The 27863-nt window shown below is 35.4% G+C and overlaps 2 protein-coding genes across 7 annotated transcripts; one reads left to right on the top strand and one right to left on the bottom strand.

The window, feature by feature from the left end:
* The first annotated feature begins 7668 nt into the window (after nucleotides 1–7668).
* On the top strand, nucleotides 7669–17169 carry LOC114289041 (cellulose synthase A catalytic subunit 2 [UDP-forming]). The gene is made up of 14 exons (XM_028232674.2): nucleotides 7669–8575; nucleotides 9166–9361; nucleotides 9769–10004; nucleotides 10101–10203; nucleotides 10292–10475; nucleotides 12580–12846; nucleotides 12934–13279; nucleotides 13719–13856; nucleotides 13972–14097; nucleotides 14179–14391; nucleotides 14486–14759; nucleotides 14900–15096; nucleotides 15186–15536; nucleotides 16050–17169. Exons 1-14 carry the CDS (start codon nucleotides 8495–8497, stop codon nucleotides 16629–16631), a joined length of 3294 nt encoding a protein of 1097 aa, XP_028088475.2. The 5' UTR covers nucleotides 7669–8494; the 3' UTR covers nucleotides 16632–17169.
* A 1329-nt stretch (nucleotides 17170–18498) lies between these two features.
* Nucleotides 18499–27620, bottom strand: LOC114289042 (uncharacterized). Of its 6 annotated transcripts, none has more exons than XM_028232676.2 (15): nucleotides 27496–27620; nucleotides 27258–27381; nucleotides 25002–27138; nucleotides 23734–24918; nucleotides 22996–23457; nucleotides 22766–22843; nucleotides 22520–22675; nucleotides 22287–22424; nucleotides 22080–22157; nucleotides 21564–21989; nucleotides 21347–21424; nucleotides 20561–21271; nucleotides 19809–20264; nucleotides 19150–19722; nucleotides 18499–19034 (listed from the first exon to the last, which is right to left on the bottom strand). In XM_028232676.2, the coding sequence occupies exons 2-15, from the start codon at nucleotides 27369–27371 to the stop codon at nucleotides 18745–18747; spliced, it is 6882 nt and encodes a 2293-aa protein (XP_028088477.2). In that variant the 5' UTR covers nucleotides 27372–27381; nucleotides 27496–27620; the 3' UTR covers nucleotides 18499–18744. The 6 variants fall into 6 exon arrangements, with proteins under 6 accessions (XP_028088477.2, XP_082730620.1, XP_082730621.1 ...); XM_082874494.1 differs by having other exon boundaries at nucleotides 19827–20264; XM_082874495.1 differs by having other exon boundaries at nucleotides 19809–20234.
* Nucleotides 27621–27863: the final 243 nt, after the last annotated feature.

Raw genomic sequence — 27863 nt, 5'->3', positions numbered from 1 at the left:
ACTGTTTGACAAATCGTAATAATATACTGCTTATTTTCTTTGACAACTAGTAGTAATATACTGGTGTCATTAATAATTTCAGAATATTAATTTGTGTAGTAGTGTTACATAAAATTATTTTGTAGTATTTTATTTTCCTGGTTTTAGTAATTAGAAAAATTATTTTGTGTTATAATTTATTTTCTGGTTTGAGTAACTAAAAAATTAATTTGTGTTTTGGTTTTTCTGATTTTAGTAATCAGATATTATAGCTACTGCAACTGAAATTGTAACTGAAAGTGGTACTCCAATTGTTACAATCACTCTGGTCTCTATCCAGAACCATGTTCAAGTTCCAATAAATCATGGAGAAATACCAAAAAAATTTAACCGTACAGAGTTTAAGAGATGGCAACATAAAATGTTGTTTTATCTTATAACTCTAAATCTGGCCCAGTTTCTTCGTGAAGAGACTCCAGTACTTAAAGAGGGTGAAAATGATCGGCAAGTTGTTACCGCTGTAAACACTTGGAAAGATTCTGATTTTCTGTGCAGAAACTACATCCTCAATGGCCTTGATAACATGTTGTATAATGTTTATAGCCCTCTGAAAACAGCAAAAGAATTGTGAAATTCTTTGGAGAAAAAATACAAGACAGAAGATGCCGGTACAAAAAAATTTGTTATCGGTAAATTTCTGGACTTCGTTATGGTAGACTCCCAAATGGTAATTTCTCAAGTTCAAAATTTTCAATTAATTTTGCATGATATTTATGCTGAGGATATGTCTCTGAGCGAGTCTTTCCAAGTCACTGCGTTAGTGGAAAAATTACCACCGGCTTTGAAAGATTTCAAAAATTATTTAAAACACAAACGCAAGGAGATGACCATGGATGAATTGATTGTAAGCCTAAGAATTGAGGAAGATAACTGTAAGATTGAAAAGAGGAATGATAAAAATCTCATTAAGTCTAAGGCTAATGTGGTTGAACATGTGCCCAAACCACATAACAAAAAGAGGAAGTTTGTTGGAGATGGTCCTAAACACGACGACAGCAATGGCAATAAAAAGTTCAAAGGTAAATGCTATAACTGTGGCAAGACCGGACATCGAGCCTCTGATTGCCACCGCCCTAAGAAGGATCGCGGAAGTACAAGTAAGAAGACTACCAATCAAGCCAATGTGATAGAACTTGATTACATTTCTGACGGGGTAAATGACATCAATTTCTCTGCCATGGTGTCTGAGGCTAATTTGATTGGAAATCCCAAAGAATGATGGGTTGACACTGGGGCAACTCGACACATTTGCGCGGACAGGAGGATGTTCACTACCTATAATGAGGCTACAAATGGTGAACAACTATTCATGAAAAATTCATCTACTTCTGCTGTGGCTGGACAAGGGAAAGTAGTCTTAAAGATGACATCGGGGAACGAACTGACCCTCAACAACGTGCTGCATATAGCAGGCATCTGAAAGAATTTAGTTTCCGGTTCTTTGTTAAGTAAAAATGGTTTTAGGATTGTATTTGAGTCTGATAAATTTGTATTAACAAAGAGTGGTATGTATGTTGGTAAGACATACATGAATGATGATCTCTTCGAGTTGTGAATGTAATGATGGTTGTACCAAAACTTGCTATTAATAAGAATAACACATCTTTTGCTTATATTCTTGAGTTAAATTTATGACATGGTAGATTAGGACATGTGAATTTTGATGCTTTGCGTAGATTAATTGGTTTGGATTATATACCAAAGTTTGAAATTGATCATAATCACAAATGTGATATTTGTGTAGAAACAAAACTAAAGGTTCCATTTAAATCGGTTGAAAGAAAAACCGAACCTCTAGAATTAATTCATACTGATATGTGTGATCTTAAATTTGTTCAAACTAGAGGAGGCAAAAAGTATTTCATAACATTTATCGATGATTGAACAATATATTGTTATGTATACTTACTTATAAGTAAAGATGAAGTCTTAGAAATGTTTAAACTCTAGAAAACTGAAGTTGAAAATTAACTTGGTAAACCATTAAAATGGTTAGAAATGATATGGGTAGTGAATATAATGAACCATTAAATAAATTTTGTGAACAATATGGCATTATTCACCAAACTACAACACCGTATTCTCCACAGCAAAATGGAATTGCTGAAAGGAATAATAGAACCCTTAAAGAAATAATGAATGCCATGTTACTAAGTTCAGGCTTACCGCAAAACTTGTGGGGGAAAGTAATATTGTATGCTAATTATGTTTTTAACAGAAAACCCCACAAGAAAACCAACAGCACTCCTTATGAATTGTGGAAAGGTTGACCACCTTCTTATAAATACTTAAAAGTGTGGGAGTGTTTGACAAAAGTTGAAGTTCCTGTTCCGAAAAAGACAAAAATAGGACCAAAAACAGTGGATTGTGTGTTTATTGGTTATGCTCAGAATAGTAGTACATATCGATTTCTGATTTATAAATCCGAAATACCTGATATAAATGTGAACACTATTATAGAGTCAAGGAATGCTGTGTTTTTTGAATATGTTTTTCCTTACAAGAAATGACAGGAATTAAGTTCATAGAAAAAGAATTTATGATTGTACACAAAGTCAATAGACTAATGACAATCAAACACAAGAGACTAATAATAGTCTCGACCAACAAAATTTAATTGATGATGAACCAAGACGAAGTAAGAGAGCAAGAACATCAAGATCTTTTGGTCCAGATTTTCTAACATACCTGTTAGAAAATGAACCTCAAAACTTTAAAGAAACAATGACAGGTCCTGAAGTACCTTTGTGGAAAGAGGTTGTTAATAATGAAATTGAATCCATTATGCACAATCATACTTGGGAATTGGTGGATTTTCCACCTGGTTCTAAACCTCTTGGATATAAATGAATATTCAAGAGAAAAATGAAAGCAGATGGTTCAATAGACAAGTATAAAGCAAGACTTGTAGTAAAAGGTTACAGAAAAAAGGAAGGTCTGGACTATTTTGACCTATTCTCCTGTGACAAGAATAACATCCATCCGCATGCTTATTGCCATAGCAGCGTTGTATAATTTAGAGATACATCAAATGGATGTTAAGACAGCTTTCTTAAATGATGATCTAAATGAAGAGATCTATATGGAGCAACCCGAAGGGTTTGTAGTGCTAGGGCAAGAAAAGAAAGTTTATCAGCTTGTAAAATCTCTTTATGGATTAAAACAAGCACCTTAGTAATGGCATGAAAATTTTGATCATGCTATGCTTACTAATGGGTTTAATATAAACGAATGTGACAAGTGCGTCAATGTTAAAAACACTGACAAAGGTTATGTCATCATTTGTTTTTATGTGGATGACATGCTTATCATTGAAAGCAGTCAAATCATGATCAAATTGACTAAGTAAATGTTGAATAAAAGATTTGATATGAAAAATATGGGAGTCGCAATATAATATTAGGAATGAAAATAACTAAAATATCTGATGGATATGCATTATCTTAATCTCATTATATTGAGAAAATTCTTGGTAAGTATATCAAGGATGATATAAATGTAGCAAGAACACCTATAGACATCAGTCTTTATTTATCAAAAAATAAAGGTCATGAGGTGTCTCAACTAAAATATTTTCAAATCATTGGAAACCGAATGTACCTAATGAATTGAACTCATCCTGATATAGCTTATGCTGTCAGTAAATTGAGTAGGTACACTATTAATCCCGAAGAAGACCATTTTAAAGTGATCATTCGAGTTCTTAGATATCTAAGATTTACCCGTGATCATGGTTTGAACTTTACATGATATCCTGCAGTACTAGAAGGTTATTGTGATTCCAATTGGATATCAGATACTAAAGATTCATAATCCACCAGTGGATATGTCTTTACTTTGGGAGGCGTTGGAAGTTCTTGGAAGTCCACGAAAGAAACATGCATCGCACGATTCATAATGGAATCTAAGTTCATTACTTTAGAAAAAGTAAGAGAAGAAGCAGAATGGTTTCACCACTTCATAGAAGACATTTCGACGTGGCCAAAACCTGTGCCAGCTATTTGCATTCATTGTGATAGTCAATTTGCAATAGGTAGGGGACAGAATCATATATATAATGGTAAGTCACGACATATTCATCGTCGACATAATACCGTAAGACAATTGCTTTAAAATGGAATAATCTCAATAGATTATATGAAATCTAAAGAAAATATTGCAGATCCGTTAACAAACGGTTTGACAAAGAGCAAGTGTATAGTTCATCGAAGGGGATAAGATTAAAGCCTATTACATAAGAGTCATCATAATGGTAACCCTACTTATATGACTGGAGATCCCAAGAACTAAGTTCAAAGGGACAACTAAGTTATGTGTGGCTCACCAGAAATCACCAAAGGATTTAAAATTCCATACCCATTCCTATGGTGAGAGTGATATCTACAACATATGTTGTATGCAGGAGTTTAAAGATAAACTTTACTTTTAATGATTACTTATATCTTGATTTAGGCATAAAAAATCAAGACGAGGATAAGGAGATACTTCCAATAAGAATCACCTATATGAGTATCGAATTGGGGCCGGTTCTATGAGAATGAAGAGGCTAAATTCTCTAGAAAGCACTCATGAACAAGTAGGAGCGTTTAAGGCCAAAATGAATACAATCGTGAGAACCACGATGTGTCAGAAGATATTTTGTATGAAATTTATTGTCTTGGCTTACATAAACGGCTAAACAATTCAAGGCATCGCGTCTATTAGTTAGCTAGTAAGTCCAATAGGTTATCATTAGAGAAGGTTCAAGGCCGAAAACTACTTATCTTGATGCAAGATATTTTTGATTTATATTCTTTTAACAAATTCTGTATATTGTTGCATTTTCGTTGTCGTCAAATTCCATTCATATGGGGGATTGTTAGAAGTGGTTTTAGAAAAACAGATTTTTCCTCAACTTTGGTTTATTTTTTAAGTAGGACCCATGTGCTAAAGTTGACGGGTCTAAGTGGTAAAGCATTCTATGCCACGTTGTGATTCACATAGTATATTTGGTGACTCAAAACCATTATCGGGTGAATGAAAAATTGAAACCAAAGTGAGCTCCATCGAAATGAAGTTTTTGGTGGAAATTCCTTAAGGTTTGAATTAAAGGCTTATCCCACATTGGTTTGGTGGGAAAACTTTCATGGGTTTATAAGGCTTGAGTTTGCAACTTGGGGAGGGCCCCACGGGGCACCCCAAGTTTGTAGAAGGGAGAGGTTATGGATAAAGTGGGCTAGACTTATTGGACCCAAAAATAAACACACACGCGCGCACCGTCGTCGTCTGTCTGTCTGATCGGTCGGGTGGGCTAGCTTGGGCTTGGGCGCGGGTGTGCGGTGTGAGGTTGAGTTGGGCTTGTCCGGTCCAATACTTATTTTTTTTGGGTAAAAAATATTTGAATTTATTTTTAAATTTTTGGAAAATAAATTCTAACTGTTTAAATTCAAACTTCGGTTGGAAAATTTGCACCTTTCTGTACAGATTTCAAATATGTCCGAACAGATTCAATTTAAAACCTTTTCCTATTTAATTCAAATCTAAAAGCCACCATTGCACCTATAAATAGACAAAGTCCTTTATTTGGTTTCTTCACTTGAATTTTTGTCCAAATTCTGCCATTGCACTCTCTGCATTTTGCTGCATTATTTTATTGTGAGAAAAAGTGTAAACACAAAGTGTGTTCGTTGTGCAAACAGTTTGTAGTGCTGCTACTGTTTGTTGTTGATCATTTTATCCTAAGAGATAGACATCTACAATCTGAAAGTACAGTGGAGAGGACGAATCTGTCTTAAGGATACAGTGTTAAACACTGGACTTGATTAAAATTTTGTTCAATAAATACATAAGTCTCTCTTCTTTCTTTATTTCTTCTGTTTGTTGCTAAGTATACAAATATTATTTATTTTCAGTGAAGATTGTCTAACAAAATCTCTACGTATTGATATTCAATTACACCTAACCCAATTGAGAAGATTTACTTACACACAATTGACAACCAGCCATATTAAAATTTACCCTATACTTCAAATTGATGCCTGTTATGTACATTAAGGTAACCATATATACCAATTATTACCAATGTCAACTTTTTATTATTTTTTTAGTCTAACCTAGTGTAAACTGTGCTTCATTTTGTATTCCCGAGATTGACAATTCACCAAGATAGATGTGACGAATTAAGGTCAAGTTTGGCATGATTGAAAAAAAATAAAAAGTCAAAAAGTCACTATCCTATTTAAGTCACATCATCTTATTTAAGTCACATCATCTCTCTAACACATCACTTCAAACCCAATCCAAACCCAACCCATATTTCATAAAAAGTCAAAAAGTACACTTATTTAGTCTTCCCAAACACATTAGCTATTTTGATGAATACAAGTGATGTTATATAAATAAATTTTTTGAATAAATTAAATTGATTATCTTATAAATTTGAAAAAATGTAATAAGTCTAATAAATTTGTTACAATTATATTAATATTTCTTTTATAAAAGTCAACACAAACAAAATTAATACAAATGGTGCATAAGTAAAAGAATAATCAACCAATTGCTCATAAAAAAGAGTAAAATATTGAATAAATTAAAATCATAAAGATACACAATATAATGATGTCAAATTTATAGAATTTGATGTATTTTCTCAAATCTAAAGGGAGGTATGTATAATTTATTCGGTGACTTTTTAATTTTTTTTTATACCGGATGATTTGTTGTTTTCATTTATTATTATTATTATTTATAATTAAAAAAATGTGATTATCACTTTGGTTGATTTTTGTATGATAATTTTGTGTGTGGGTCATTTTTTGGGCATGTAAATAATATGACATACAGAAATAAAGGTATGAGCAATCACATAGAGCATTTTTCTCTTACCAGGTTCTTCAATTACTCACGAGAAATTGAAATTATTGTCAGACCATCCCACAGGAACTGTGTGCACGTGATAGTTTGCGTCTTTGCTACTTTGCTTTTTTTATTTTTTTGAGTAGTCTGTAAATAGTGAAAATTATTGAAAAAAAAAAAAAAAAAAAGTGAAAATGAGAATTAGATACATGTCACATCGTATTTTTTTTTGAAATTTTTTTACTAATACAAATTCAATAAAAAAAATCCAAAATTAAGTCACATATATTATTAGTAAATATTATTTTATTTTTATTATTTATAAAATAATATATTTTAATCTTTTAAATATAAAAAAATATATCACTTTCATTGTTAAACCCTTTTAAAAATGTATATTTATAAGATTTTTATAATTGAAATGGATAAGAGGGTAAAGTGATATTTACAAATAATTAAAAGATTAGGTTTTGTTTGAGAAGTTAAAGCTTTAGATAAAAAATGAAGGGCAAAAAAAATTAATTACAAAGAGATGGAAAATATTATAAATATTAATAATTATAATTATAATATTTTTTATTTGGTTATAATTAATTTACAGTGACACCAAAAATGAAAAATCACTACTCCACAAAAAATCTCTCCTTCTTTGTTTTTTTACACATTTTTTATAATTTTTTTTATTATAAAAACCAAAAATAGCAATTTCCAAATCAACATTAATTAACATTTTTTGTTCTTCATATATCTCTATCTCACTTTCTTATCATATGCTTTCTTTCTAGAGCCTTCGACACAGCACTCAAACAATAAAAGTGTAATAGACAGCTAATATAGAGTGAGAAAACATATTATTATTAGCTACGTCAACCCAACACGTTAATAGAATAAAACCCAGACCAAACCCTTTTTTTCTCTGTTCAAAAAGAAAAAAAACAAAAAGTTTTTTTTTCTCTCTTATTTTTGTAATTTACCAAAATACCCTTCCTTCTCTCCTCTTAGCTCAGCACCACCGTAACTCCGATGGGCCCCCACCGCTATACCAAAAAAACCCAACTTGATCATCAAATTCACAGAAACAAATCCATCTAACCGATCTCTCTGTCCCTTTTGAATTACGCGTTAAAAATTTTCAACACCCTCTCATTAAACCCAGTTGTCTCTCACTCTTTGTTTATTTTTTGGATCAGAAGTTGTCTCTCACTCTCTCTCCTCTGTCTAAAGTCTTTTTTCTACTTCAACTCTTGTGGCTTCTTTCTTTAACCCATCAAGCCACACCAACACAGTTTGACAGAGAGCCTCTTCTCTTCAAACTTGGGTTTCTATCTCAAGTTTTCTATATCAAGAAAGGAATAAAATTTTTACCCACAAAAGGGACTATTTTGATTTACACACATTTTTCTTATATTCTAGTATTCGTTACACACGTATAGAGATACGTATTTTGTGCTGTTCGTATGTCACTTTCGGTCATTCTTTAATGTGGGTTTGGTGCTTCTTGTGATGGGTGTTTAAGAGAGTTGGCTAAACAAGAGAAAAAAAGCTGTCTCTCTCTCTCTCTCGTTGAAGGGTTTGGGTGTGTCTATGTGTGTGTGTTGAGTGTGTGTTTTGGAGAGGCCTAATGGATACCAAAGGACGACTCGTTGCTGGTTCACACAACAGGAATGAGTTCGTCGTCATCAATGCTGATGAGATTGGACGGGTAAGTGTCCCGCTAAATCTCTTTCTTTTTCTGCTAATCTACATTAGCTCTTATCTCCTTTTCAATTCCATTTTTGGGTTTTGGAGAGCTTGAAGATGTAAATCTTCTAAAAATCTGATCTTTTTTTGCTTTTCTCACTGCCTCTGGTTTTGTTTTTTGACTCCATTTTCAGATTTGGAGTAGACTCAGTTTGAGTTTATACGATTTGGGTTCTATTTTTCACTGAATTAATTTTAGTATTTTTTCTGAAAACGAAAACAGAGTGAATCTATTTTTTTTGCTTATTGGTCAGTGATAAATCCGACGTCATTGTTAGAGTTTAGGCTATTAGGCATAGATTTCTGTTGTTTTTGTTGGATTTTTCTAATTTTTCGCTTGAATCTTCAGTTTTTCAGCTCTATAGAACAAACCCATTTTCAGATTTAGGACCTAGTCAAAAAGACTCCCATTGCTTGCAAATTGTCAACTTTGTTTCTGTTTTCTTGTTCTTGTTTAGAGATTTGAACATCTGAGCCTATGCTGCTTCAGCACTCAGTTGGGTTTGTTGATCTGATGCAGATTTACATTGTTAATTGTTCTTTGCATGACAGGTAACATCTGTGAAGGAATTAAGTGGGCAGATTTGTCAGATTTGTGGAGATGAGATCGAAGTTACAGTGGATGGAGAGCCATTTGTTGCCTGCAATGAATGTGCATTCCCTGTTTGCAGACCTTGCTATGAGTACGAAAGAAGAGAGGGAAATCAAGCTTGCCCTCAATGCAAAACCAGATACAAACGCATCAAAGGTAATATTTTTATGTTCTTGCCAATTCTCAAGCCATTTAAAATCAAGACTCAAATTTTTACTCAAATCTGACAAAAAGTTTTGAGGAAAAACTTCATTTGATATGAAGCGCTCCGATGGCAAACTGCAATTTTTGTTTAGATTCTTTTTGAATATTCTTATCATATCCCAAGAATGGAAATTCAGTAACGAAGTATCAAGTTAAGGAAATATAAACTTTGGAAATTTGAGTTAAGATTTGAGTCTTCATTTGGGTAAAAATTAGTAAAAGGCGTTTGGTATGCCAAATTGAAGTTTGAGTCAACATATGGGTAGTAATGGAGATGCCTGTGGTTGACTTTAGTTAATTTCAGGAAACTACTACCGATTATGGTAACGGATTATTTGACATTCCACCTATTATTACAGGGAGTCCCCGAGTTGAAGGCGACGAAGAAGAAGAAGAATTTGATGATTTGGATCACGAATTCGATTTCGGGATCAATGACCAGAGAGACCCTCATCAAATTGCAGTGGCGGTGCTCTCTGCTCGCCTTAATACTGGCCGTGGTCCCCAATCCAATGCTTCAGGAGTCGCTACTCCAATGGAGATGGAGTCCTCTGCACTTGGTCCTGAAATCCCTCTCCTGACCTATGGTGAAGAGGTGAATTGTTTTGACATTCTCTTAATTCCATTCTTTCTTTGTTTGTTTGTGGTATTTGTATGTTCTAAAATGTAATGGTATAATTTTCTTGACTAGGATACTGGGATTTCTGCTGATAAGCATGCTCTCATCATTCCTCCGTTTATGGGTCGTGGAAAGCGAGTCCATCCCGTGCCATTTCCTGATTCCTCCATGTCTTGTAAGTTTACTGATTCAATGGAATAATTTTTTTTTTGCAATTTTATGATTTCTGTGGCTGAGTGTAGTTGTCGGTGTTGATCTTACAGTTCCACCCCGGCCAATGGATCCTAAGAAAGACTTAGCAGTGTATGGTTATGGCACTGTTGCATGGAAAGACAGAATGGAGGAGTGGAAAAAAAGGCAGAATGATAAACTTCAAGTGATTAAGCATGAAGGAGGTGGTGGTGGTAACAATGGCGGGGATGAGCTTGATGATCCTGATTTGCCCAAGTAGGTCCACTTAATTTTATTTTACTTTATTTAATTCAATATATTATACTTATGGTAAATGGTAATTGACCCCTTTTTTTTTTTTGTTATTTGAAGTTGGTAGATATTAAGTGTGACTCGAAGGTACTTAGTTATCAGGATAGGGGCATTGGTCATTTAATTAGTAGTTTAGGTCATTTAATTAGTAGTTTAGGAAGTCGTTTTTGTTCTTTTCTTGATTAGTTATGTTGGATAGTGTCTGACCTAGCTATTGAAGTTTTGGAAATTAGTTTGGTCTTTTGATTGCTAATAATTATCTTTCTCTAATTAATCTTTAGCTAGGTGTTGGAAGGCAGCTGTCTTCAAGAGCAATTGGTCTTTGAGACAGAAGTGAAATATGAAATTACTATGTATTTTTATATCTAGGTGTTGGAAGGCAGCTGTCATCAAGAGCAATTGGTCTTTGTGACAGAGTGAAATATGGAATTACTATATATTTTTGTATCTTGAATATGGTGTAAATCACTAGCTTAAATATTCAGAAGATGTGGAGTTTTTAGTAAGCTAAATTTGAAGAATAGGAATAATTAATTGACAGTCATTTATGGTGCAAGTGCATGCCCAACGTTGGTGGTACTCCGTTAATTTCTACTGTTTCATCGATGTGATGCATGTTTGGACTAAAATAACGAATATTCGGAATAAATGACAAAAACTTAAACTAAAGTAGCTCATCTCAATCGTCATCATTATTAACATAACGAGATTAGTTCTCTTTTTATGTAAAACAAAAATGACTTGATTTTAAGCAAATGTCCAACCTTATAAAGCATGGTATTTCCAAAAACATGTCGTACCGGTGTATAATATTTCGTATGGTACTTCTGCATATGTGCTGGATACACGAAACATGTACTTAAAATTTTTCTTCTTAATTTTTGGTATAGCCAGACGTACTTAATATATATCTCAAGCCGTACTGTACCGTACCGTATTACAGTTGAAATAATATTTTGTTCTACTACAAAGATTTATTTCATTAAATTTCTTTTTTATTTTTTGTCTTATGCTATTATGATTTTAAAATTAAATTATGGTTTGTAAGTTATTTAATATATTGACATTTAATTTTGATTTATATTTTTACTTTTGACATTAAATTTAATTGTAGGTTGGACCTTAACAAATTAAATCATTAATTATTTTTTGCATTATTCTAAATTAAAAATAAATATTTTTTTACAAGTGTACCAAGCGTATCCATATCCTATTTTTTTTTTTTTTTAATTTTACTATATCAACGTGCTCATATCATACCAGCATCAGTGCTCGTACCCGTATCCCCTTCATCTCCAACCACTACTGGTAGTAAGTATATTCTTTATATGGATTATTTTCCTGGGTTGTTAATTCTAACTGGATCTTTGACATGCTCTTGCAAGCTGAAATGTGAACTAAAAAAACAAACCAAACCAAGCGAAGCCTTGTGTCCCACTAGTGGGATTGGCTACATGAATATTTTTTTTTGCCATTCTCTATCTGTCAAGAAGCTCCTTCACTTGTTTTGTTTTCTTATCTATAGTTATACTTGTGGTAAATCGTAGGTGTGCGCGTGAACAATTCAAAATTACATTCATGGTACCAAGTGCTACAACTCTACTAATATTGCTTGAGTTTTAGTTCTTGTCATAAGGATGTTAACCTATGGTTTGAGGGTTGGTAACATGCAAGACTGACATGAATTCTAGGGTTCTATGTATGCTTTATGTTTGAGCATCTTTTTTTTTTTTTTTTTTTTTTGTCCCTTTTCCTTTTGGGGTGGTGGTGGGAAGCTGTTGAAATATCAGTAATTGGGTGAAAAAAATAGTCCATGACTTTATAACAATAACTTGTGGTATTGGCATGAATGCATGATAAATTACCCATAAGTAGTTGTATTTATATTAGATTTCACACATTGTTCTTCAAAATATAGGGGAATATAAAAGTGTGGATACATGACAAGAAGCGAATGCAATTAATGATAATTAAGAAAACAGATGGACTATGTTTCCATTATTTATAAACTGCTTCTCTGTTTTGATTTCAGAAATTTTTACTTATTATTGTTTCTTTTTTTCATCAGGATGGATGAAGGCAGGCAACCACTTTGGAGGAAGTTACCGATATCTTCAAGCAAGATAAATCCATACAGAATGATCATTTTACTCCGACTTGCAATTCTTGGATTATTTTTTGACTATAGAATTCGCCACCCTGTCCATGATGCATATGGATTGTGGCTTACCTCGATTATTTGCGAAATATGGTTCGCAGTGTCCTGGATATTTGATCAGTTCCCAAAATGGTTCCCAATCGAGCGAGAAACATACCTAGATAGATTATCGCTGAGGTATATCGTCATCTTTCTCTCTCTCTCTCTCTCTCTCTCTCTCTCCCCTTCCTGAGCTCGTGCTTATTTATTTATTTTTAATCTCAGGTATGAGAAAGAGGGGAAGCCATCGGAGTTAGCTCCTATAGACGTGTTTGTTAGTACTGTTGATCCATTGAAAGAACCTCCACTTATCACTGCAAACACAGTTCTGTCCATCCTTGCTGTGGATTATCCGGTCGACAAGGTTGCTTGCTATGTATCAGATGATGGTGCTGCCATGCTCACTTTTGAAGCGCTCTCTGAGACATCTGAATTTGCAAGGAAGTGGGTGCCATTCGTCAAGAAGTTCAATATTGAGCCTCGTGCCCCGGAGTGGTATTTTGCTCAAAAGGTTGACTATCTTAGAGACAAAGTGCATCCTACATTTGTGAGGGAACGGCGTGCAATTAAGGTTTGCAATTTGTCTTATTTATATGACTTTTTCCATTCAAGTTTTAAAAAAAAGGAGTTAATTACACCAAGATCCCATCAACTATTAGTGAATATCAACTTACCCCACTCATCTATGTACACGTGACTATAAAAATGTCACTTTCACCCCCTCTAGACGACCTTCAGAAGGGGTATTTGTACGGTTTTTATAGTTGCGGGGGTGTTGGTGTAGTTAACCCATGGCATGTGAACTGCGTGAAAATACAGTTGGATACAAAAGCATACCAAAGACAACTCTAGGATTCATGTTTTGGCATTCAATAAAACATATGACCTGTACTAATAGCCATCATCTTGAATTAATTATGAATCTTGATGATAAATACCAAGAATAACTGGAATTTCGGATTTAATTTTTTCAAATGTATTGATTGTTAGTGTCTTCTTTGTTGGTACAGAGGGAATACGAAGAATTTAAAGTTCGGATAAATGGGTTGGTTTCCATGGCACAGAAGGTTCCCGAGGAGGGTTGGACAATGCAGGATGGGACTCCATGGCCAGGGAACAATGTCAGAGATCATCCTGGAATGATCCAGGTGTGGATGTGTTCTTGTATTCTTTTCCTTTTGCATGCCTATAGGTTTTTTGGTCCATGGGACGTTAAATGGTAAAGGTTTTGAGTAATTTTTAATTTTGTTTTTCTTGATTTAGGTGTTCCTGGGTCAAAATGGTGTCCGTGATGTTGAAGGAAATGAGTTGCCTCAACTCATTTATGTTTCTCGTGAGAAGAGGCCAGGATTTGATCACCACAAAAAAGCCGGTGCAATGAATTCCCTGGTAAATCTCCGTCCCACTCTCTCTAACCTTGGAATTAACTCAATTCTCTGACTTTTTTTTAATTGTTTTTCCTAATTCTAGATGCGAGTCTCGGCAGTCATCTCAAATGCTCCTTACCTACTGAACGTCGATTGTGATCACTATATAAACAACAGTAAGGCACTCCGTGAAGCTATGTGTTTCATGATGGATCCCACCTCTGGAAAGAAAATATGCTACGTGCAGTTTCCTCAAAGGTTTGATGGGATTGATCGTCACGATAGATACTCGAATCGCAATGTTGTGTTCTTTGATGTATGTATAGCACCTTCTTGATAGTGTTCATGTTATACATGCTTGTTATACTACTTAGATGAGCTAATTAATACCTTTTATGAATTGAAAACAGATCAATATGAAAGGACTGGATGGGATCCAGGGACCAATTTATGTCGGAACGGGTTGTGTCTTCAGGAGGCAAGCACTCTACGGCTATGATGCCCCGATCAAGAAGAAACCCCCGGGGAAGACGTGCAATTGTTTGCCTAAATGGTGTTGCTGCTGTTGTGGATCTAAAAAGAAAAGTAAGAAAGGGAAATCAAAGGAGAGTAAGAAGAAGACAAAGAGCAGGGAGGCATTGACACAAATACATGCACTTGAAAATATTGAGGAAGGAATTGAAGGTAACCAATGGGGTTTAAAGGCACTACCTTTGATACATTTTCAAATTATATATAGATTCCGAGTAGTGGGCACTTGCTCAATATAGAAGTCTATATCAAACCAACACAATCTGTTGTTGCTAACTATTTCTTCATTGCAGGAATAGAAAATGAGAAATCATCCCTCATTCCCCAAATAAAATTTGAGAAAAAGTTTGGACAGTCACCGGTTTTCATTGCTTCAACGCTGTTAGACGACGGTGGAGTTCCAACAGGAGCAACTTCTGCGTCACTCTTGAAAGAAGCCATTCATGTCATTAGCTGTGGTTACGAGGATAAAACCGAGTGGGGAAAAGAGGTATGCGACAACTGCTTCAAAATTCTAGAGATTTTGAACAATTTTTTGTTTTTCAATTTATTTATTGCTTGATTTCTATGTTGTACCAGGTTGGGTGGATTTATGGCTCAGTTACTGAGGATATTTTGACTGGCTTCAAGATGCATTGCCATGGTTGGCGATCAGTGTACTGCATGCCCAAAAGGCCTGCATTCAAGGGGTCAGCTCCCATTAATCTCTCAGATCGTCTGCACCAGGTTCTTCGATGGGCCTTGGGATCCGTTGAGATTCTCTTGAGCAGACACTGTCCAATCTGGTATGGTTATGGGTGTGGTTTAAAACCATTGGAGCGGTTTTCATATATAAACTCAGTTGTTTATCCATTGACGTCTATACCCTTGATCGCCTATTGTACGTTACCAGCAGTCTGTCTCCTTACTGGGAAGTTCATTGTCCCCGAGGTAAACCCCACAGCTTCTAATTTAAATCTTTAATATCTTTTTTGTACATGATTATTGGAAAAGGAGCGAAATATCCATTTTGAGCACCGTAATTGGGTGGTTAAACTAGTAATTCTAGCATGTAGAACATGGTTTTTTAATTGTATTGCAAATTTTGCTGTGATTGCAGCCACATCTGTGATGACAATAGCTATTGTCTGTAAATGACGTAACTAGTAAATTTTGATGTTTTCTTGCAATTCCAGAGCATTAACGATGTGGGTATTTTGGCAACGCAAGAAATTCATCCGAATTATCCCATAAAATGTCTTTGTTCTCTGGTGTTTGAATTTTTTTTCTTCTTCATATTGACAAATAATGCAGAGATGATATTAAATTCAAATTTCGGAATATGATCCAAAAAAATTGAAAAACACTTTGCCATAATATGGGTACAATACAGATTAGCATCAAAACTGATTGTACATTGTTTTACAAGGCTTTCATTTAACAATCTTTTGGTATTATCTACAGATTAGCAACTATGCCAGTATTGTGTTCATGGCAATGTTCATATCCATTGCTGCGACTAGCATCCTGGAAATGCAATGGGGCGGTGTTACCATTGATGACTGGTGGAGAAATGAACAGTTCTGGGTGATTGGTGGTGCCTCATCACACCTTTTTGCACTCTTCCAAGGTCTTCTCAAGGTTTTGGCCGGTGTCAACACAAACTTCACCGTCACATCCAAAGGTGGAGATGATGGGGCATTTTCCGAGCTCTACCTTTTCAAATGGACGTCGTTGTTGCTCCCTCCGATGACTTTGTTGATTGTGAACATAATTGGTGTCATAGTAGGAGTTTCCGATGCAATCAACAACGGTTACGAGTCGTGGGGACCTCTATTTGGCAAGTTATTCTTCGCTCTTTGGGTCATCGTCCATCTTTACCCATTCTTGAAAGGTCTAATGGGGAAGCAAGACGGTGTTCCTACCATTCTCATTGTGTGGTCGATTCTTCTGGCTTCAATCTTCTCACTTTTGTGGGTCCGGATCAATCCATTTTTATCAAGAGGCGGTATCGTGTTGGAAGTTTGTGGGTTGAATTGTAACTAAAGATGCGCAAAAATACAAGTTTAGAATGGTTTGAATTGTTATGTAATGTGGAAAGGTCATTTCGTGGATTACAGAAGATGGGTTTGGCTCAAGGCGAAGACGTATCGTGTGAAACATCACTTTGACACGGTATGATTATTGATGAGAATCATCAGTAGTATAGATGAGTCAAAAAGGAATTTCGTTGCCAGTTGTGTAGATAAAAAAAAAAGGATTGGGACTTGATACATTCATATTTGTTCTGCAAATTTATCATTGATTCTTTTGGTACATTTCGGTTTTGTGGGTTGGAATGGAAGGGATGGAATGGAATTCGGAGGATCTCTCTGTAATCCCAGGAAGAACATAAAAGTAGTTTTCATCGTAACTTATAATCCCTTCTCAATAAGGGACTTAATGTAAGGATTTGTGTGCAAATTTTATAGTTCTTATTTTCTGAACTGTGATTAATATTTTCCCCTCAAAACAGTGATTGATTGTGGTACTCAAATTTCTTGCTGTCTGTGTAGTGTTTAATAAGATGCCAGCTTTTTGTTCAGTTCAGCAGCTTTCATGAAGTTAGGGCCTCTTTGATGTTTTTGGAAACAAAAACAATGCTAAGTTTGAAAACATTTGTGCTTTTCAATTTCGTGTGAACCATTTTTGAATATTCAAGAACATTTTGATATTTTCTTGAAAGTAGGTTGTGTATAGCATGGACAAGCTCATTTTCTCTGAAAAGCACAGAAAGCAAAAAAAACAATCTTCCAACTCGCATTTCACATACAAAACAAATGTTAACATTCCAAGGTTAAGTTTGATAGAGTTTTTTAAATATGATTTGAAAGTAAGAATTATGTTTTGAGTTTGTGAGTTTTGGAATTATGATTAAAGTGTGAAAAATTTGTTTGGTGAAGGTTTTGAAAAGAATTTTAAATTGAGTAAGAAATTTTTGATATGACATAATATTTAATATAAAAATTTACAATTCATAACTAAATATATAATTTAAAATTCTATTAAAGCATATAAAAAATTTTAAAAAATTTGGAAAATATTTTTTTTGAATATATAAAAATTAACAGGTGTCCAAGAAAAAAAAAAAAAAAATTGTACTGTTTCGGTTAAACGGCCGAATGACCGATGAGACGGTTTGGGTAAGACATCCAGTTAGGCCAAATTTCAATTTTATTTTTTTTGAAAATCATGTCCCACACAAAATTTTCTAAATATTGTAAAAACGTAATTTGAAAATCCTATCCAAACATTTATATTAAAATGTGTGAATAGAAATATAGTTTGGAAATCGATACAAACAAAGCCTAAGGTTGCGTTTGGTTGTGTTTTGTAAATGTAATTTGAGAGTATAAATTGTATTTTGAGTTTGTGTGTTGTAGAATTATGATTTGAGTGTAAAAAATTTATTTGGTAAAGAGTTTTGAAAATAGTTTTGAAAAAGAGGTTTGATTTGAGTAAGGAATTGTTAATGTGATATTTGATATGTGATACAAAAATTTATAACTCATAATTAAATATACAACTCAAAATTATTTTAAAGCACATTAAAAATTAAAAAAATTTCAGAACTTTTTTTTCTAATTATATAAATCAATTGCAAAAAAAAAAAAAAAAATCCTATACAGCAGAGGACTTCCGGGTGATGTCCCCAAGGACGTCCGGGCGATAATCCCTAAGGACGTCCTGGTGGTCTTTCCCTGACCAAAATTTTCACAAAAAACGCGGCTGTAATACAGAGCTCTTTGTAGATGTTTGAAAAGTTAATTCCAAACACACAACCAAATATCATACTAAAATACACCTGTGAAATTACATTTTGAATTCACAACCAAACAGAGCCAACTTTCATTCTAGATGTGGGAATTTAAAATAATGCACAAACAATCAAGCTCTATATAGCAGTGAAATTGTCAATACATAAATTAAATCATCAAAACACCACAATCACTTTGTTACAACTAATGAGTAGTCTGAAATCACAATAAATTATCAAAACAACCAAATTGAAAGAACTTTTGCATGAGATATGCTTACACAGTTACTACACTGGTACTTTCCTGTGAGTTTCACTCGTTGATTCTTCAAAACAACTGATTAACGAGCAGAACCCAGTTCTCTACTTGTTTCGAAGATCCTCCAGGGCACGTCTCTTTGCCGTTGATCTCACTGATATACTGCCTACATGATCTCCCTTGATGGCAGTTTCATTCTCCTTCATGTCAAGTGCTGTTATTCGCTTCTTGGGTGTTTCTTGAATCAATTTATTTCTGTCATTCTTCATTTTCATCATTGTGGAATTCAAATGCCTAACAGCAAAATCGCCTTCCTCTGCTTTTGCAAGTGGATTTTTCACTATAACAATTTCCGAGTTTGGTTGCCACAACTGGGCATCTTCAGCAGAAGTTTCTGTGAAATGAAATAACAAGATCAACCATTCAATCATTGATAGATGTCGATATATTCAACAAATAAAGAAAAATCTATGAAGTAGTTCTAAATGAAGCTCTCTATATATACCTACCTCCATCGACAGCTGAAACAGTCGATTTGAATGATTGACCTATTGTCGAATTTGATTTTGTAACAGCTTCACACAGCTCTGTTTCTTCTCCAACCGTTTCTTTGCATTTATGCCCCTCAACCAATGACTTGGCTTCTTCCACTACTGTGTTGTCAATATTTTCTTCTCTTGGACACTTGAATTCACCTCCTACTGTCAGATCAACTGTGGCAGCATATTCACTGCCTTTCTTATTGTAAACGTCTGTCAAAATCACACCATGCATAGAATCACTAGATTTTTCAACCTCAACAGACTTATTCTCAGAATATCTGCAATAATTGGACTCATCTGAAACAAAACAACTGCCATTTATTTCCACTACTCTTTCCTCCATGAGATTACTGTGCTTGCCAAGTTGCTCTGCATTTTCTTTCTTCACACTGGCTACGACTGTATCCTCACATGTAAAATGAGTTTCTGAGATCCCTGCAGTTGATTTCATACCTTCATGTCCTAAAAACGTATTGATTTCCCAACTGCTGAACATGTTGGATTCAAGACTGAGTTCTGAGGCTCCATAGCCCATTGTTCCTGGAAAAAATAAAATAAAATTATTAGCTATGTAGATAAAACCAATACTAGTTAAACCATATATGCATAAGGCATTCAGCACCAACCATGAAAAGAAGCAAGACCATATGGTGAAACAGCAGCACAATCATCATTCACTTCAGGTGTTGATGCAGAAGCCAGGCTGATGTTTTTCTGTTCTGCATATTCATTCGACTCAACAGCACAATGGACCATGTCATTGAAATTATTACTGAAGGACCAATGCATTGCATCAGCCTCCTCAGGTATGATGTTAGTTTCATTTGATGCCAAACAACTAATGTCACCCTTGAAGGCATCTTCCTCCACTGCATCTTCATTGCCAAGTAATTGCTCTTTCGAAAGTATTTGAGAACTTTTTACATTTTCTTCAACGTTGGAACCATCTGTAGCATCACTTGAAACATTATCTACCATGTCATCCACAATTGTCTCTTTTGTTATATCTGTATTGTCCGGGAAAGACTTGTCCAGCGAAGTAGGAGCATTGCCTGTAAAACAATAAATCATACGACATTCAACTGAAACAAAGTAAATGTTTTTGTGGCTGTATGACAGTTAACAAGCACGCCACATTGGTCATAAGATTGCCCCTTATTCCTACTTTTAAATATATTCATTACCATTTACAAGGGATTTTGGAAAATTATAAAATTTCATGCTTTCACTTTTCAACGAGGAATATATTTTGGGCATTGATTTGGAAAGACAGACTAACAATTTGAGATAAAATAACATAAAATCAATATTTGGTATATAGCAGCATAAGATGAATTCCAACAGGCAAAGATCAACACGAGTTTGTGTTTTGACTTACCATCAAAATCTGAAACATTTAATGGCAAGCAAACTTTCTCATGTTCGGAGTAATGATTAGAGTATCCTGGAGAAACTTCCTTGTCTGCATCAGAATCTTTGTCTCTGATATTCAAATTCCCTCCCATTATTTCGAAATCTTTATTACTGTCAAAATCGTCAAGCTTCATTCCCTCAACTTGCACCTTACTCCCAGCAACATCACTTGATCTTTCCTTTAAGTCTTCACCATGTTCGTGGCCCGCAGAGCCAAATTCATGTGAAGTAAGGAAGGCACCTTTGTCCAGATCCTGAACCATCTCTATTTTGTCACCAGTGAGATTATTGAACTTCATTCCATCAACTTGTGGCACAACGCCCTCAAATTTATTTGAGATGTCCACTAGATCCTCATCTCCTTTTCTATCTGCGAGCTTATCTGAAGCTGTAGAAGCACTTTTGTCCAGCTCTTGAACCATTTCAACATCTTCATTTCCATCAGATCCTTTGTCAGTAACCTCTTCACTGGCAGTTGACAACAATTTTTCATCTTCATTTTCTGTCAATTCAACTTCCTGAGGCTCCCCAAAATTTGTCATGTCATTCACATTGCTAAAAGATGAACTTTCCTGCATTCTTACATCATCCATTTCAGTGTCATGACTAGAAGCTTCTTCATCATTAGGATTTGTACTATTGGCTGGTGTAGCAAACATAGTTTTGAGTTCATCTTCTGCAAATTAAGAAATTCCACAATCAAATAAGATGCTGAATAGGGTAACTAAAAAAGAGGGATTATTGAACTAACCTTGTATACTTTCATTGTCATACTTCAAGGGGGTGCACTCAGAGGAAGAAATTAATTCATTGTTGACAAGAAGAGATGCTGCAACAAAGTGAATAACCAACTAAGAAATTGTTTCGAACAAACAGTAAATTCTTTTAGTTGGCTTAGTAGTTGCTGATTAAAAGAACTACAGAAGAAAAACAAAAATGAAAAGTAGACAAATCAATCAAATTCTCACATTTGGGAGTATTAATTAGTGCAGGTGTATCTTTAGTCAGCACAGCCCCTTCAAATTTTTTTAAGATCTCCACTCGATCCTCATCTCCTTTTCTGTTTGCAAGATTATCTAACGCAGTAGAAGCACTTCTGTTCAGCTCTTGAGCCACTTCAACTTCTTCATTTCCATCAGATCCTTCATCAGTAACCTCTTCACTGAACGTTGGCAATGCATTTTCCTTGCATGCCATTTTTTCATCTTCATTTTCTGTCAGTCCAACAACTTCTTGAGGCTCCCCAGAATTATTCCTTTCATTCTTCACATTGCTAATAGTTGAACCCTCCTGCATTCTTACATCATCACATTCAATTTCACGACTACAAGCTTCTTCTTTATTAGGATTTGTATTGTTGGCTGGTGTGGCAAACAGAATTTTGAGTTCATCTTCTGTGAATCAAAAAGTAAAATTTCACAATTAAAATAAAAACAATGCTGAATACAGTGTCAAGCATAGAAAAGAGGGGTAATCGGACTGACCTTGTCTATTTTCATTGTCATCCTTCAAGGGTGTGTGCTCAGAGGAGGACATTATTTCATTGTTGACAACAAGAGATGCTGCAACAACATGAATAACCAACTAAGAAATTGCTTTGAACAAAAGTAAACAAAATTCTTTTAGTTGGCTTATAAAATCAAAAACTAAAACAAAAATGAAAAATAGGCAGGTTAATCAAATGTTCTGACATTTAGGAGTAATAATAGGTGCAAGTGTATCTCCAACTTCCTCGCAGACATTTTTAGAGTTTTCCTTTGAACCTCTTCTTCCATTTGATTTAGCCAAAAGGCTATTAACATCCGTCTGAGCATCTTCAGCAGCAGCCCCTTTGAAAGAAATAACAAGACCAACCATTCAGTCATCATGACAGAAGACAATATATTCAATAAACACAAGCAGAAAATCTATGTAGTGTAAAAACCTCCATTAACAGTTGATTCAGTGAATTCAGATGATTTGTCCTCCATCACTAAATTTGATTTTGAAGGAGTTTGACACAGTTCATGATCAGAAGCTTCTTCTTCATTAGAAAATGTATTATTGTCTGGTGTAGCAAACAGAGCTTTGAGTCCATCTTCTGCACATCATTTAAGTAAAAAATTTCAGACTTAAAAGAACATGCCGAATAGCATAAAAAAAAAAAAAAAATAGGGACTATTGGATTAACCTTGTCCACTTTCATTGACATCCTTCAAGGAAGTATGCTCAGAGGAAGACATTATTTCATTGTTAACAACAAGAGATGCTGCAAGAAAGTGAATAATCAACTAAGAAATTGTTTCAAACAAAAGGAAGACTCTTTTAGTTGGCTTAATGGTTGCTGATTAAAAGAACTACAGATGAAAAACAAAAACCAAAAACAAAAATGTAAAGTAGACAAATCAATCAAATTCTCACATTTGGGGGTGTTGATAGGTGCATGTGTATCTTCAGTTGGATCAGTATCCCTCTCCACTGAGATGATCAGACTCATTTTTCCATCAGTAAATTTACGTGTGATTTTCTCCTCAATTTCCTCAGAATTATGAAGAGAATTTGTCTCTGAGCCTGTATTTTCTTTCTTCTCAGTAAGTTGACCATTTAACTCACTTAAGATAGGAAGGAAACTGCATTTCCGTAATGAATTTCCCCCTAAGCTCTCATGATCAGTCTCTTCATCAACACGATGCAACGCTCTTTCCACAGATAATATCCCTTCGGACTTATTTTTCATTTCTGGCAATGCTTCATCAATTCTCTCTTGACAGCAAATTTTATCACCTGCAGTGCTTGCAAAAGTATCAGCAGCGCTCAGTATGCCATAATGGAATTCAGTGTCGTAATTTGAATTCTCTTTCAGTTCGACATGATTTGTATTTCCTGCAAAAACGATGGATTGCACATTTTACTTTGGATGGACTCCTTTAATTGCATTAAATTCAAGGAAAAAGAAATTCAGTGCATCACACATTTCTGTAAGATGAGCTGAGAAACTAATTTTGTTTACATGCATCATTGACAATTGATAGAGGAAACTGATATAGAGATAAGATGGTCAAAGAAATTGCACACTCATATCAACTACACATCAAACATTTAAGATAGTTATACATGTAAACATTAAATTAAAGGGAAGACAAGACAAGTATCCCTCACCTTGATACTCTGAGGCAACAAGAGGTGTGAGCTGTGTCCCCATAGAGCAGTAGCCACTTGTGAGTTGGAAGTTGGTAGCCTTTTCTGAAACTACTTCAGCAGTTACCACATTGGAAACTAAAACCTTTTCGTGCAATTTACCACTCTCCACAGAAGATTCAGCTTTGTTATTGTTTTTCTCTACCATGTTTGGAGTGATTCTTTCTCCATGAGAAGGATCATCAAGCACACTAATATCCGCAGCTTTCTTGGAGTCATTTTCACAATCCTCCCCAGCGCCTTCACTTTCATCAGGTTCAGTTGAATGTCCCTCACAAACTCTCTCATATGTACTTGGCTCAGCAAACCCGCAAACCTCTTGAAATTCTGTGAAGTTTCGATTGCCAGCCACCAGTACAATGTTTTCCTTCTCCGTAGCAGCTAAGGATTCACCGTCAGGGATTTCTCTTTCTGGCTCTGCAGAATCACTCTGCAACTTCAAAGAATTGGAAGCTGGGGTCCCTTCTAAATTTTCCATTATGAGACCTCTGATCTCATTTAAGTATGGACTTTTGGTGTGAAGCCCCATTGAATGGTGTTGCATCTTCAAACTAGAATCCTCACTGGACCCCTTTCGTTCTATATTAGTATATTCAGAAACTTTCTTGCTGCTGCTCGAAGCTGGGTTGCTGGCACCTTGAGAAACTTCTGGCTCTGTCATTACTGAATCTGTAACTGGTGGACCTTTGAATGCTGAAATGTGCTTGGTTAACAAGCTTTCTGCTTCTATGTTTAGCATCCTTGGACAACAATTGGCATATTCCTGTCCCTCAGCATCCACTGCAGATTTCTCATCTTCATCTATTTCTCTGTCTTTTTCATTACTATAGATGACTCTTTCGCTATCAGAATGATCAACAACACTTTCGCCAGCTTCCTCACAGACAGTTTCAGAGTTTTCCTTTGAAACTCTACTTTCAATAGATTCATCTAAAAGCCCCTCAGCATCCAAGTCAGTCTTAATTGATTCACCAAAACTGTTAACATTTTCAAATTCTACCGACTTCTGCTCTTTAGGAGCATAAGCTTTGTCATCATCAACTCCATGTTGGTCCACAACACAACATGAGTCTATGTATTTTCCTGTTCCAGGCTTTTCATCTCTCTCCATTTCCTTCCCCAGATCCAAGTTATCAGCAGGTTTGGCTGCAATGCAAATCAAATACATAGTTAGGAAAAATAAAGAATAAAAGAACTTTTTGAGCCAAAAGGAAAATAAACACCCTTACCAACACAATGTATCCAGTCATCTCCAAATGTGGCTTGAGGGAAACCCACATCGGTAAATACATTAAAACCTTCTGCAGTCTTGGGCTCAACCAAATCATTCGTATCAAAATCTCTAATTCTTTTGCAGCTGTGAGATGCCGAATCATGTTCATTGACTGTACTAATATTATCTTGAAGGGGCTTCTCTTTATCAATTCCCACTGCATTGTAAACCTTTTCTACAACTTCAGAACCACTGACAGAAAACAAAACTTCATTTTCCCCATGATCATTCTGCAATTTCCCAGGCTCAGAAGCTGGAATCTCCACTGAATTCACCATTTTGAGTGCTGTAGCTTCTTCAAAATCAGAAGTTTCAGCAGAAACCTCCTTTGCTAGAGATGTCCCACTGAATTTTTTCCTCTTCTTTCCAGTATAATCATTCAAAACTGGATCAATTGCACTTTCTGCGATACCAGGCATGGAAAGTTGTGCATCTAAAATTGGTGGTTCTTTGACAGCAGAAGTGCCCTTAGCTAATGATTCCAATTCTAAATTAGGTAGCTTTGATCTACTTGGCTGCTTCTTTCTCCCAACAGTTTTATCAGTTCCAACTGTTAATGCAACCGTGTCAGTTTTAGCTGCATTACATGCAGACCATCTAGGGGGTTCTTCAACAAAAGCACTCTTATTCACAACACTCTCTTCTTCTAGAATTGGGTCTCTTCTGCTCTTTCGTGGCTTAATCTTTCCGTTGTTATTAGCAGTTCTATCCATTTCATCAGAAATTGCAACTATTTCATGTCTAGAACTCCTCCTTGGCCTCCCATCATTTTCTTCCAGATTTTTACTACTTGAACCACCTTCCATGACTGAAGGCCTTAATAGTTTTCTGTTCTTATTTTCTAGCTTAGCTCCATCAGTTTCTGCTTTCTCAACTTGAGGCATGACAGACTGCCTCCTGTTGCCATTTCTAACTGGACGCCTTGAAGGTTCTTCAAGTTGTAGAACCACTTCAAGTTTTCCATGAACCTCAACTTCAGTTTCAGTTCTTGTACCACTCTCTGCTGTAGACGCATTCTCTGCCAACTGAGTCCTGCACCGAGTATTCCTTCTCCTTCCAACCATTTCATTTTTACCCAAATCCTGATTAAGCAGTGCATAATCTTCAACCTTTTCCACATTTCTCTTTGACCACCTTAAGGCCTTCTCGGGTTGAGTAATTCCCCCATCAGCTGCTAGGGCATTGTTCTCAGAAATTTCATCAGTGGTTTTCACATTCCTTTTCTTTGAGTTTCTTTGTGTTTGATTCTTCCTCGAAATTGCAACAACTTCATCAACTCCTTTACTCTTCTTGCTCACTACCTCTCTATTCCTCAAAGACCTACTTGTTGGCACTCTGTTTTCTTCCACAGCAGTACTGTCAGATGCTAAATTATCAGATGAGTCCACAACTGCAGGCGGTTTATCACCACTAACACCATCTTTCTCCTCCATACAACCAGATTTCACAGCCCTTTTCGTTCTCTTCGTCTCAACTATAGGCAACACAACTTCAATTACACCTCCATCCGGCAACTTTTGTGCCCTAGATCTAGTTGTTCTGACTGGGTTCTCCACAGTTTCCCCATAGGGCTTGACATCTTTGTCAATTTCTTTACTCTTCTTGCTCTGCACCTCTCTATTCCTCAAAGATTTTCTTGATGCCACTCTGTTTTCTTCTAATTTATCAGACAAGTCGACAACTGGTGGCAGGTTATCACCACTAACACTCTCTTTCACCTCCAAACTATCAGATTTCACGACCCTTTTCGTTCTCTTCGCCTCAACTATGGGCAACACAACTTCAATTACACCTCCATTTGAGAACTTTTGTGTCCTAGACCTAGTTGTTCTAATTGGGTTCTCCACAATTTCCTTGTTTTCAATAACAAAGCTCTGCTTCTTCAACTCGGGCCTCATTATCGACTTCCTCCTTGCCCCCCTCTTCATCTCCGCGGGCTCAGCCTCCAATTCAACAAACTCAAACATCTCATTCTCGGGACTAAACCTAACCTTCTTCAATTGCCTAGCTACAGCATCAGAATCATTTTCACTTGCTAAATCACCCACTTTCTTCAAGCAAGACCGTCCTCGCCTTATGGGTTTTTCTTTTCCCTGAATTTATCACAAAATTATACATCGAAAATATGAACCCAACAAAACAAAACAAAAAAAAGAAAACAAAAAAAAGGAGATCTATATAAAGGTGAGATTTTTATGATTAATGGGTGCACCTGAAGAAGAGAAGTAAGATCGTTAGCCATCTCTAAATTGGTTAAATTTGCAGGAATATTGTGCTTCTTGCATAGTGATTGAAGTTCTTTCCGTTTCATGCTATGAAAATCCATCTCTGAAACTCTCAAAATTACAAAACGAAAACGAATCAAACACGAAGATAGCAGCAAAACAAGGAAAATGAAAAGTGAAAAACAAAAAGATGATTGAAATCTTGTATGGAGAGAGATCTAACACCTGAGACGGAGATTGGGCTCAGTCACATTACCAAATCGAAGATGTGAAAATTTTAGCGAGAGAGAGTTCTTTTACTTTTGGTTTTTTTTTTTTTTTGGATTCGATCTTTCTTGTTTTTGTTTTTTATACCATTGGCGGAAGTTTTGAATTTGAATGAAACTGAGTTTTCCCGCTTCTTAACGGATCGGGAAGGAGTCACGCACTCGATCGCGTACAGAAAAATCTATACTCGCGCTACATAGACGACGTGTGGGATGTGACTCTGATAAATTAACAGATGTCATGCAGGTGTAATTGGGCATTGGCCCTATTTGGTAGAGTTGTGGAAAAGTGCTTATAGTTTATGCCTCAACAGCTTATAGGTTATA

The sequence above is a fragment of the Camellia sinensis genome, chromosome 6, assembly GCF_055761805.1.
Source record: "Camellia sinensis isolate YWXY chromosome 6, ASM5576180v1, whole genome shotgun sequence".
Taxonomy (NCBI): domain Eukaryota; kingdom Viridiplantae; phylum Streptophyta; class Magnoliopsida; order Ericales; family Theaceae; genus Camellia; species Camellia sinensis.
Note: the sequence above shows the minus strand (reverse complement) of the source record. Positions and strands in the feature narration are given on the sequence as shown.